The 11,241-nt window shown below is 46.2% G+C and overlaps 1 protein-coding gene across 2 annotated transcripts in view; it reads left to right on the forward strand.

The window, feature by feature from the left end:
- Positions 1 to 8,416, forward strand: part of hibadha (3-hydroxyisobutyrate dehydrogenase a) — a 41,499-nt gene extending 33,083 nt beyond the window's left edge. Inside the window, exons 7-8 of one of the 2 annotated variants that reach the window (XM_083646900.1) lie at positions 4,852 to 5,008; positions 6,442 to 8,416. In XM_083646900.1, coding sequence (XP_083503026.1) covers positions 4,852 to 5,008; positions 6,442 to 6,600 — 316 coding nt within the window. In that variant the 3' untranslated portion in view covers positions 6,601 to 8,416. Of the gene's footprint in view, positions 1 to 4,851; positions 5,009 to 5,933; positions 5,956 to 6,441 lie in introns of those variants that run through there. The other variant, XM_083646901.1, reaches the window with a different exon arrangement.
- The last annotated feature ends 2,825 nt before the right edge of the window (positions 8,417 to 11,241 follow it).

Raw genomic sequence — 11,241 nt, forward strand, 5'->3', positions numbered from 1 at the left:
TCTGCCTCTCTCCTGTCTGGTGTCAGTTCAGCATGCAGCCAGCCAGTGAGAGAGAGAGAGAGAGGCTGTCTGGTGTCAGTTCAGCATGCAGCCAGCCAGTGAGAGAGAGAGAGAGAGAGAGAGGCTGTCTGGTGTCAGTTCAGCATGCAGCCAGCCAGTGAGAGAGAGAGAGAGGCTGTCTGGTGTCAGTTCAGCATGCAGCCAGCCAGTGAGAGAGAGAGAGAGAGAGAGAGAGGCTGTCTGGTGTCAGTTCAGCATGCAGCCAGCCAGTGAGAGAGAGAGAGAGGCTGTCTGGTGTCAGTTCAGCATGCAGCCAGCCAGTGAGAGAGAGAGAGAGAGAGAGAGGGGGGCCTGTCTGGTGTCAGTTCAGCATGCAGCCAGCCAGTGAGAGAGAGAGAGAGAGAGAGAGAGGGGCCTGTCTGGTGTCAGTTCAGCATGCAGCCAGCCAGTGAGAGAGAGAGAGAGAGAGAGAGAGGGGCCTGTCTGGTGTCAGTTCAGCATGCAGCCAGCCAGTGAGAGAGAGAGAGAGAGAGAGAGAGAGAGGGGCCTGTCTGGTGTCAGTTCAGCATACAGCCAGCCAGTGAGAGAGAGAGAGAGAGGGGCCTGTCTGGTGTCAGTTCAGCATGCAGCCAGCCAGTGACTGAGAGAGAGAGAGAGAGAGAGAGAGAGAGAGGGGCCTGTCTGGTGTCAGTTCAGCATGCAGCCAGCCAGTGAGAGAGAGAGAGAGAGGGGGGGGGGGGGGTGAGCAGCACAGAGAGGAGAGGAGAGGAGCAGCAGTGATTTTAATGATGCACATGAAGATGAGAGGCGACTGACCCAGGAAGGGAAGGGATATGCGTCTCTTCTTCTTCTTCTTTTTTTTACAGCTTACAGTTCTCCTTGCATGCCTGCGTACCTGCATTCAGTCATGCGTACAAGTGTACAGTCACTGATGCACACTACACACTTAATGTAGAGGGGGGGGGGGGGGTGAAAAACATGAGGCATAACAACACCCCCCTTTGTGTTGAGAGACAGGAAGAGGTTTGCCAGGCTTCTGCTTGGCATCTCTCCTCCTCCTCCTCCTCCTCCTCCTCCTCCTCCTCCTCCTCCTCCTCCTCCTCCTCCTCCCTCTGTAGCTGAAGTGAGTTGTGAGCATGTGCTCAGATGAAGATGAAAGTTGGCTGATAAACGTGCTTGTTGCCTCTTTAAACGGGACAGTAAATGCTCGTGTGTATATGTGCTCGTTACCTCTTTAATGTAATAATAAATGGGGAGCGGGCGGGTTGGGCTTCCTCTCCTGTGGCACCAGACGACGACGACGAGCTAATCGCAATGAAACAGACAGTTAATATCGCCGCTGCTAATGAACCCCACCTGCTAGCGCTCCCAGCGCATAAACATCACCCCCCCCTCGCTTCAGTTTTCATCACCATCTCTCTCTCTCTCTCTCTCTCTCTCTCTCTCGCTCTCTCTCTCTCTCTCTCTCTCTCTCTCTCTCATATTTCTCAATTCTGTTCTTTCATCTGCGGTGGCATCGCACAGCAACACGTTTGTTTCACCATTGGTGTGTGTGTGTGTGTCTGTGTGTTTATCCATGTCAATCTTGTTAAAGCGTGACATGTCCTGTTCTCCACGCAAATTACCACTGGCGAGGAACAACACCGCCGCGTCAGCTAATAACCGTCGGCGCGTGTGTGCGTGTACGCGCGCGCGTGCGTGTGTGTGTGTGTGTGATGGGAGCAGGGGGGGCCACTTCATTGATTTATCGTTAAACAGAGGACAACAGCTCCCCGTCAGCGTCCCTGCTCGCTATAACAAACGATCTGCGCGCTCGGACGCGCTTTATTGTAGCTCCGCCAGTAACCTTTTCAGCTGCTGACCCAGAACGCAGGGAGGGGCTGCCTGCCTGCCTGCTAGTGTGTGTGTGTGTGCATGCGCGCGCGCGTGCGCGTGTGTAGAGAGAGATGGGGGTTTGTGCGCGATGTCAAACATATGTCCCCTAGAGTCCTCAGACAGGGAGGTGTCAGCAGGGAAGACGAGGAGGGGGGGGGGGTTGAGGAGAGGAGAGGAGGATGAGTGGAGTCGGAGGAGAAGAGACGCATGCAGGGACGCGAGGGACGCATACAGACGTAAACCCAAAAAGCCATCATGAGCGAGACGTGCGTTAACGAGAAGCCGAGCTAACACATGTTCACACGCACGCCGCGCACGCACTGCCACTTATGCCACATTTCCAAAACAGCGCGTTAAAAAAAAAACACGTGGGAGGCTGAGGCCGAGAGGAAACAAAAGACATAAAGAGAAATAAAGAGAGGAAGGGAAAGGGAGGGAGAGACATGGGGAGAGTGTAAATGCAATTCCCATTCTTAATTAGTTAGTAGACAGCTAATAAAAAGTGTGGCAGTAATGGCAGAATGAGAGCCAGGTGGAGGGAGGGAGGGAGGGTGTCTCCTGGCCTTAAGGACCTATGATGGTTTAATAGTCATATTGAGAGCAGAATAGAGTTACAGGCCTGTAAGTAACGCTAAGCTAAGGGTGCCAGGGCTTGATGTGGTCAGCTTTACACTGGCCTTAAAATTGTTAATATACACGCGCGCCGCACTACACAGGCAGACAGACCGACCAACGCAGACGCTGGAGTTACACCCTTTTTCAGCTCCTTCTCTCTGCCTCTGTCTGTGCTCTCTCTCTCTCTCTCTCTCTCTGTGTCTCTCTCGAGCTATCTCGTATGATAGGCTGGAGATTTGGTTTTTCCTTGCATATGAAAGTAGGTTGCTGCGAAATGGGGCAGAGGCGCTCGCAGCGCGCCCCTCTCTCCCTACGACGTGACAGCTAGCTTTATGACTCCCCTGTGCTGCTTAACCACTTGTCCTCCTCCTCCTGCTCTCTCCTCTTCATGAAGCGCGGATGATGAAGGATAGACGGCCGGCTAAACATCGATACTGCATTAGCCGGCATTACCAGGCGCGCGGCCATTAACACTGAGGAATGGTCACAGCCGGGCACGGGGTTCAACAGGGGTCAGCGCCGTCACCAGCAACACCCATCTCTCTCCCGGTTTCTCCTTTTGCTCCATTTTTTTTAATTAATTCCATAATCAGCCGCCCCCCCCCCCCCTCGTCCTTCCGTCTGTCCCAGTTCCTCTCCGTTCAGCCTACATCTTTTGTGCCATTTACCCAACTGCTGCTTCTTGCTTACTTGCTCTTTTCCTTTCTACCGTTCGGCTCCTCTCTCCTCACCCCATCAGCTCGTCGTAAGTAGCTACGCATACGAGAATTAGCCAAATGCCAAAGAATGTAAACATAATATTAGCCTATTATTACATCTTCTCTGTGTTCTCTTCCCTCTCCCTCATATCGCTTTCGCACACACATCCCAGTAGGGATGTAACGATAACCGGTTTTAATGATAACCGTGATCAAATTCCCTACGATAACCGTACCGTTTCACATTTTCATTATCATTAAAACCGTGGCATCGTGATTACCGTGTTACCATGATTACAGTGCTTTGAAAAACATGGTCAATACTGTCCATCATCAACCAAAGTTGGCAACCGTCTCCCAGATGCAAACGTGCAGCCTTCGAGAAATTATTTCAGTGAGTGTGTCAATCCTTTTTGGGTCTGAGTTTTCATTATAAAACGTAAAGTGATTTCAGTGAGTCTTCTCAGTACTTTTTGAACATTTACAGCAATATTTTATGAATACCGGTGATAATACGATAACCGTGATCCTTTTGCTCACGATAATCATGATGTGAAATTTTCATACCGTTACATCTCTACATCCCAGTAATATATGACATGCTCATCTGGGTCCATCCCATGTCAGAGGAATTTCACCCTGTGTCTCATCATACACAGGAATCTCCCATGGGCTTGCACCTTCTCATATCAAAAGTTTATGTTTACACTCCATTTTTGACTTGCCGGACAATTTGTCGCTCCAGATATACACCCCCACACACAGGCAGAGAGCACAGCTTGACCCGGGCCTCAACCCCCGCAGCCGGTTTCACAAGGATAATTTAGAGTGGTCTGTTAGTGTTATGCCAGTCTTAATTTTGCTCATCTAATGCAAGACGTTTCACAAATTGATTAATTTGAAGCCAAACAATGAGACGTCTTACCCCCAGGCTAACTCAGGCCTTAGATCCGTGTTACCATGGTTCTGACAGCAGCCCACCGAGTCCAGAAGGAGAGACAGAGCCAAATGACAGCCAAGGGGAGAACACAGGTAACATTAGGCCAATAAGGCCTCAAGTGATTGTTATGATGACATCACTCAGAAGGGAAAAAAGTTTAACTTTGTGACGGTGGTTTCGGTATGCTAATGTTGAGCCCATAGATAGCTAGCTGAGGATTTAATGAGACAACCAATGTGGAAGCTAACGTCTTTGATGCTCCTGTCAACGCTCAGATTAACACTGTTTGTTTACTGGCATTTTTTCCATCTCTTATTTTTTTACACTCTTCACTGCATTTTCCAAGTAAAAGGTCCTTGTAACCGTTGATTGCTATTTAAAAAAAAAGAATGAAAAAAAAGAAAAGAAAATCCGCTAGACTGAGCAGTTGGATGCAGTTACTCGGCCAGCCATTTTCCCTACTTTGAAAAGAGTATGTTCATAGTACCGTAGTCCTGCTTAACATAATGTAGTAAAGAACTAAACTGCTTTGTGCAACAGAGCAATTTAAACATCTATCTGAAGTCTCAATCTGACTATTTGCTATAAGCCAAAGTCAAAGTCTGTCTTTGTGAAACCGGCCCCAGATCTGCTTTGTGCTGTTTACATACTTTCAAATTGATGTTTGACATAGTAAAACTTCCAGAGGAGACACTGACCTCTCTCCTCTCCTCCTTGTCCCAGACTGGGTTTAGACCCTAAGCTGCTGGCCCAGATCCTCAATATGTCCTCAGGCCGGTGCTGGTCCAGCGACTCGTACAACCCGGTCCCCGGCGTCATGGAGGGAGTTCCATCCGCCAACAACTACCAGGGAGGCTTTGGCGCCACACTCATGGCTAAGGTACACATTTGTATGGTCCCAGAATCTTTTTGTTTTTAATACTGTGTTTTTATCACCCCCCCCTCCCTGCCTTTTCTTTGTTCACCCTTTTTTGGTCAGTCTCTCATCCTTCATTTACATTGTCTCCCTTTTCTCTGTTGCTTTTGGCTAAGTGTGCTACTAACTGCTCTCCTATTCTCCAGTCCATCTGTTACGCATTGTGTTTCACTCCATTTTACCCTTCTCTCTCACTGTGTGTGTGTGTGTGTGTGTGTGTGTGAGTGAGTGAGTGAGTGAGATAGATTTGTTGCATCTGTGTGTCTCTGCATCCATTACAATCGGTAGCTCTACACGTCACGCATATCTGATCAGGATCAGTACTTGTTTTCTCACAGGCAGATGATTGATAGATAGATAGATAGATGGATAGATAGATAGATAGATAGATAGATAGATAGATAGATAGATAGATAGATAGGCCATCTCGGTACCACCATAGAGACTCGGGTTCAATTCCTGGCAGTGGTACTTCCGGCTTGGTCAGACCTTCCTACAGACACAATTGGCCGTGTCTGCGGGTGGGGTATCGTTGCTGCACTAGTGCCTCCTTTGGTCAGGCTGGGCGTCTGTTTGGGGGGGGGGGAAACTGGGGGGAATAGGTTGATCTTCCCACGTGCTACGTCCTGCCGGTGAAACTCCTCACTGTCAGGTGAAAAGTAGTGGCTGGCTACTGCACATGTATTGGAGGCAGCATGTGCTAGTCTACGGCTCTCCCCAGATCAGCTGAGTGGGTTGAGCAACGACCGGGACAGCAGGGGGAATTGGCCAAGTACAATCCTATAATAAGAATGTGAAGTGTGTGTGTGTGTGTGTGTGTGTGTGTGTGAGCAAATTGTGTTCGGCCACAGCTATGCCATTTTATGTGTGATCATGCTGAATCTTTCAGGAAGTGTAAAGAGCAACCCTGCGGGTGACCTAACGGAGCCGGATTTTTGAATTAGGTAATTAGGGCCGATTAAATAGCTAATTAGTGGCCAAAATGACTGAACAAGTTCAGAACCATGGAGAGCGCGAGAGTGGAGGAGCTCACAGGTGAGCGGAGTTGGAATCAGCCAGGGAAGTGGACTATGAAAACCCTCTGGGGAGAAAGAGGGGAGGCTGCATCCCAACTCTGTGAGCGAGGCCTTCCGCATATTAATTGTCGGAACTGTGATGCTGCGCAGCCCGATAACGCTGCACGGGTATTCTGCTAGTTGTGGAGAAAATGGGAGGAAATCTGAAAAAAACTTGATCAAAAACAGATTAGAGTAGACTAGTTAGATCAATCAAATACAGGCTATTATTTAAAAAACAGATAGCTAGTTAGATAAATCAAATACAGGCTTTTTTGTCCACCTATCTAACACCAGTCTTTGTCTGTCTATGTTTCTGTGTGTGTCTCTCTCTGTTCCTAGGATCTTGGTTTGGCCCAAAACACGGCCACTAACACTAAGACGCCCATCCCTCTGGGCTCCCTGGCCCACCAGATCTACCGCGTCATGAGCGCCCGTGGCTATGCTAACAAGGACTTCTCATCCGTCTTCCAGTTCCTACGTGAGGAGGAGGGACAATGAATGGAGGAGGGTCAGAGTTGACACACACAGACACACACACACACACACACACACACACCTCAACCCTACACCCCAGTACCCCTTTCCTCACTATGCTCAGGAGAGACTAAGACCTTGCCCTGAGGCGCTCATCTACAGTCCAATTAACATACTGTATGTAAGACATATGTCTCCCCAATTGCATCAGATATATGATATTTTCTTATCCCGGTTCTCCCTCTGCACGTGGAAATGCTAAAACTGACCTTAGATGAATATCTAGAGACAGACCTCTTCCTTTTCATCCCCTCTCTTCGCTGTCTGACCTGAGAGGCCGATGTGGGGGGAGGAGAGGGAGGAAGGAATACAATGCAAATGATATATACAGTATAGAGGTTTTTCAGAATGATTGACGTGGTGATTGTTCTTCCCTTTTGTATGGTTTATGTTTGTTGTTTTTTTTTGCTGTTACCCATGTGAGACTGGACCAGTCTCTTTCTGTCAGATGAAAGCTGAAGAAGCAAACAGTCAGTGTACTGTAACAACTGCCATAGAGAGCCAAAGTGGAACGTCACTTCCTGCTTCAGCACTGTACCAGAGATTTTGATCCTGCATTTATTTTCCCATAGACATTTCGTAAAATGCTTATAAGAAATAGTTTTACTTGTTCAAACCAAACGGTTCAAACATATTTAGAAAATGTGGGTTTAAAGAAAATATTGTTTCTACGTTTTTTTTTGTTGGTATGGTAAAATGTTCTATGGTCTCTCCCGATTCTAAATATAGCTGAACCATTTGGTTTGACCAAGTAAATAATAAGCATTTTATAAGCATTTTACGAAATGTCTATGGAAAAATTAATTGCGGAAGCAAATCTCTGGTACAGTGCTGAAGCAGGAAGTGACGTTGACTTTGCCTCTCTATTAGACTGAATCGCATTGACTGTACTTTGGCATGCATCAGTGGTATAAAATGTGCAGTGTTAAAGATAGTAATAACGATAGTGATGGACATTTCAATGAAAACACATCAGAGCTTGGGGGTGTCGTCGTCGTAATCCCGAGCAGAGGTTGGGTTCCCCCCTTTGCAATAAAGCCATAGTCCCACATTCACAACACTACATATAAGGTCACCAAAATTAGCCACACCCTGACCTCAGAAGTTTACATGTTTTGTTACGTTGTGTCTCTTTTTGGTGGGAGGCTGATAGGATAACTGTCCACCTGTTCACTATTACATTCACTCTGTTCATTATTTACATTCAATCATTCACTTTATATATTTTTTACCTTGAGACATTGGGTTCATGGGTTTGGTGCTATGTCTCAGTCACTGCTCATCGGACTGACTAAACTGTTTAAAATACTGTGACATTTCTATGGTTACTTTTGCACTGTGCGCATCGTGGTGCGATGCTTGGGCTATGGAGCAATTTTGATATACCTCCTCTTAGTTACAGAATCTGTTTGAATTGACCTCTCTGCTGAAATGTTTATCAAGCTGCTGGAGTATTATTTTGTGACCAACAACCTGTTTTTAATCTTTTTACTGTTCGTCACAAAATGTTGTGCTGACACTCTCTGGCACTCTGTCTTGCCCTTTTTACTTTAAAATTTATCCTGGCATATTTCTCTTCTCTCTCTCTCTCTCTCTCTCTTGCTCCCTCAAGCCTATACAACATCTAAAGCGCCAGCGAGGCAAAGCTCCTCCTCGCTCTGTGCGAATGTACATAATGTATATTTGATTTTTTTTGTGTTGTATTGAGGAGAAATCCAAAGGAATTGCTGTCACATTGTCATGTTGTTTTGTGTGTTCTTTTTTTTTGTTGTTGCTGTAAACAGGTTCATTAGAGCATCTTCAGTTTGTCTTTGTTCTGTAAAAAGGCTTTTCAGTCACACTGTAGCCTGAAATAAAATAAAAAAGTTGTCTCTCACATGTCTGTCTGGTGTTGTATGTTTCATGAGAAGATTAGACACTTTTACTGTATAATAATTCATAGTAGTTGGAATTATGGACGTTAATCAGGTCCTATTAACCTGAGTGCGTGAGAGTAAAGGTTTCATGATCATCATCTAATCTTTGTTAATGGCTGTTTCAAGGAATGCAGATTTTTCAGGAGATTGGCCCCAATGGTGAGCTTACCTCTTATTAACAGGTAGGCTCACCACTGGGCCAATCTCTCTATATATATCTCTCTGTATATGTTCTCATTAACAGGCTGTTTGTTTTTTTATTCTTATTATTTCATCTCATTAACAGGCTATTAATGAGAACATACAGTAGACTCCAAAATCACCCATGTGTCCCTGGAAGACTACTACTCTACTGCTCCATGCTAACACTTTAGCATACACTGTGTTAAGCGATCGTATGTAACTAGCTTTACCCAAAGTAAGAAGACTGCTTTTTTTAGTAATGATTTTTTTTTTGTTTCTTACTGAATTGCTTGTAGAGTCACATATTTATAAATTGAAATATCATTAAGTCCATATGGCTGATGCAGTGATGTTTATTTTTGAAACTAGTTCAGGTGAGGAGCCATGTGTTCATTCGCCCACCACCTTTGCTTCCTATGGAAACAACAAATCACGCTGGCTGGGGAAGAGACAAGCCTTTCGGGACCGTAGTCCCTGCTAGTTCAAAACAGCACTTTATTCAGACTTGGTTGCATACAGTGTTGGGGGTAACTCATTACAAAACTAACATATTACATGTCATATATTACTCTTAGCAGTAACCCAGTAATGTAACTTATTACCAATAGGATTTCAGTAATATTATACCGGTTACAAAATTGCAATTGAGTTACTTAGAAAAAGTTAAAGCACATATTTAAATGAAGATACAATCATTTCCTAATCAAATTGTGTGTTTTTTATGCAAATAACCACTATAGATGACAATAACAAAGGAAAAGGATAACATTTGGAATTTTGGACGGTTTACACTGACTTCAAGACGGTTGAAATAATTTTTCGGGATGGTTCCAGGGCGGCAGTGTCATTCTCCTACTGCTGTTATTTTGGTGAAAGCAATGCAAAAGTAGTGTAATAAGTAACAAATTACTCTACACAGACAGTAATATTGTAAAGTAACATTACTTTCAAATGAAAGTAACTGGTAATATGTAGTATATTACATTTTGAAAGTAACTTGCCCGACACTGGTTGCATATAATGTGTTTGTGCACCCCAAGGCCCTGTGGTCCTATTATATTATATGTGCCAGAGGCTGTTGCACCAGTCTCACCCAGTTTGGTGTGTGCAAACCAGCTGCACTGCCCTGCCATCCTGCCCAGCAGCAGTGAACTGTTGTTCCACTGTTCCTCCAAAGCTCTTCAGCAGAGGCTCATATAACGCCCAACGTCAGTCAGGGGGAGAAATAGCAGCACTAATCTCAGAATGATGCCCTTATTTCCATCATTACAATGAAATGAGAGGAAAAAAACAAATGCGGTTTTGTTTTATTTTACGTTTTTTTTTCGGGGGTGCTGGTGTGTCTTGGCGACGTTTTATGGAGAGCTGCTGTCGTCTAAGTGGCAGCCGCAGTTGTAGCAGACTGTGGCGAGCCGTCGGTGGCGGGAGTCGTGTCGTGGGCTCGTGACTCACTCTGTTATTGTTCTTGGGGTTCATCGTCATGCTTTCTTAACCCAGACATCAGTTCACAACTATGCACTTGCCTCTTGGACAAATTGTGTGCTTTGAAGATGAGCTCAATCTGAATGTAAAAAGAGGGGGATGTGCCCTGAAGGTCCAGTGTCTGATTCTGAGATCTGATTGAGAGAGATGTTATCCCAGATCTCTTTCCCCTACATGTATGTAATTGGTTTGTCAGAGGGTTGGACAGGGTTGGGACGTGTTAAGCCCTCTTACTAGCCTCCGACATGACCCTGGCCTTTGTAGACAATAGACTTGTCTGCCTGAGGTCTAACCCAAAGAAGAACCCACTCTCTGACCGGGCGTGCTTGTAAGCAGCCTAGCTGATTCATATTTGGGTGTTTTAATTCGCCTGTGTTTTATAGCAGGCTGCTGAGCCGGCGGTTTCCTCATTAAAGGACACATGAAAGCAGGCTGTAAAGGAGCCGTGGTGAGACCGGCCCGCGCTGACGTCTGAAGGGGACGCGAGCGACCCAAAAGGCCCACTGAGTCCCGGGCCAGGCGGTTGGAGCCGGAGGGCCTCACCCTCTCCACCAGGCAGCCACTGGCGGGACACCAGACACGCCACACACTCTACCGGGTCTACAACACCAGTGTGATGTGTCAGCAAGAGTTCACTGTTTGATGTCAACTTATTGTGTTGTGGGAATCGAACACAACACAGAGCCGCGAGAAATATGGCCGCGTAGCTCCTTCTTCAAGCACGCTCTCGGTCACTGTTACCAATACCTGGAAACCTGAAGAAGCCTGCAGCTATATTTGTCTATACATAATACAAATTAGCAGGTTTTATCTTTCCCATTTCTCCAGGTGACTTCTCAGACTTTGTAGCTGATTGCCCCCCTTAGTGCCCACCGCCGCCCCGACCCCCCGTTTCCCATACGCCGCCATTTAGAGGAGAAAACAGGCCCGGCTCTTACGGTTGCCGCTGTGATAAATACCTGAGGCAACAGCGTTCATTATTTCCCCATTATAACTGCTGGTGGATCCTCGCTCTGGGCTGTTT

The sequence above is a fragment of the Poromitra crassiceps genome (assembly GCF_964638095.1).
Source record: "Poromitra crassiceps genome assembly, chromosome: 11".
Taxonomy (NCBI): domain Eukaryota; kingdom Metazoa; phylum Chordata; class Actinopteri; order Beryciformes; family Melamphaidae; genus Poromitra; species Poromitra crassiceps.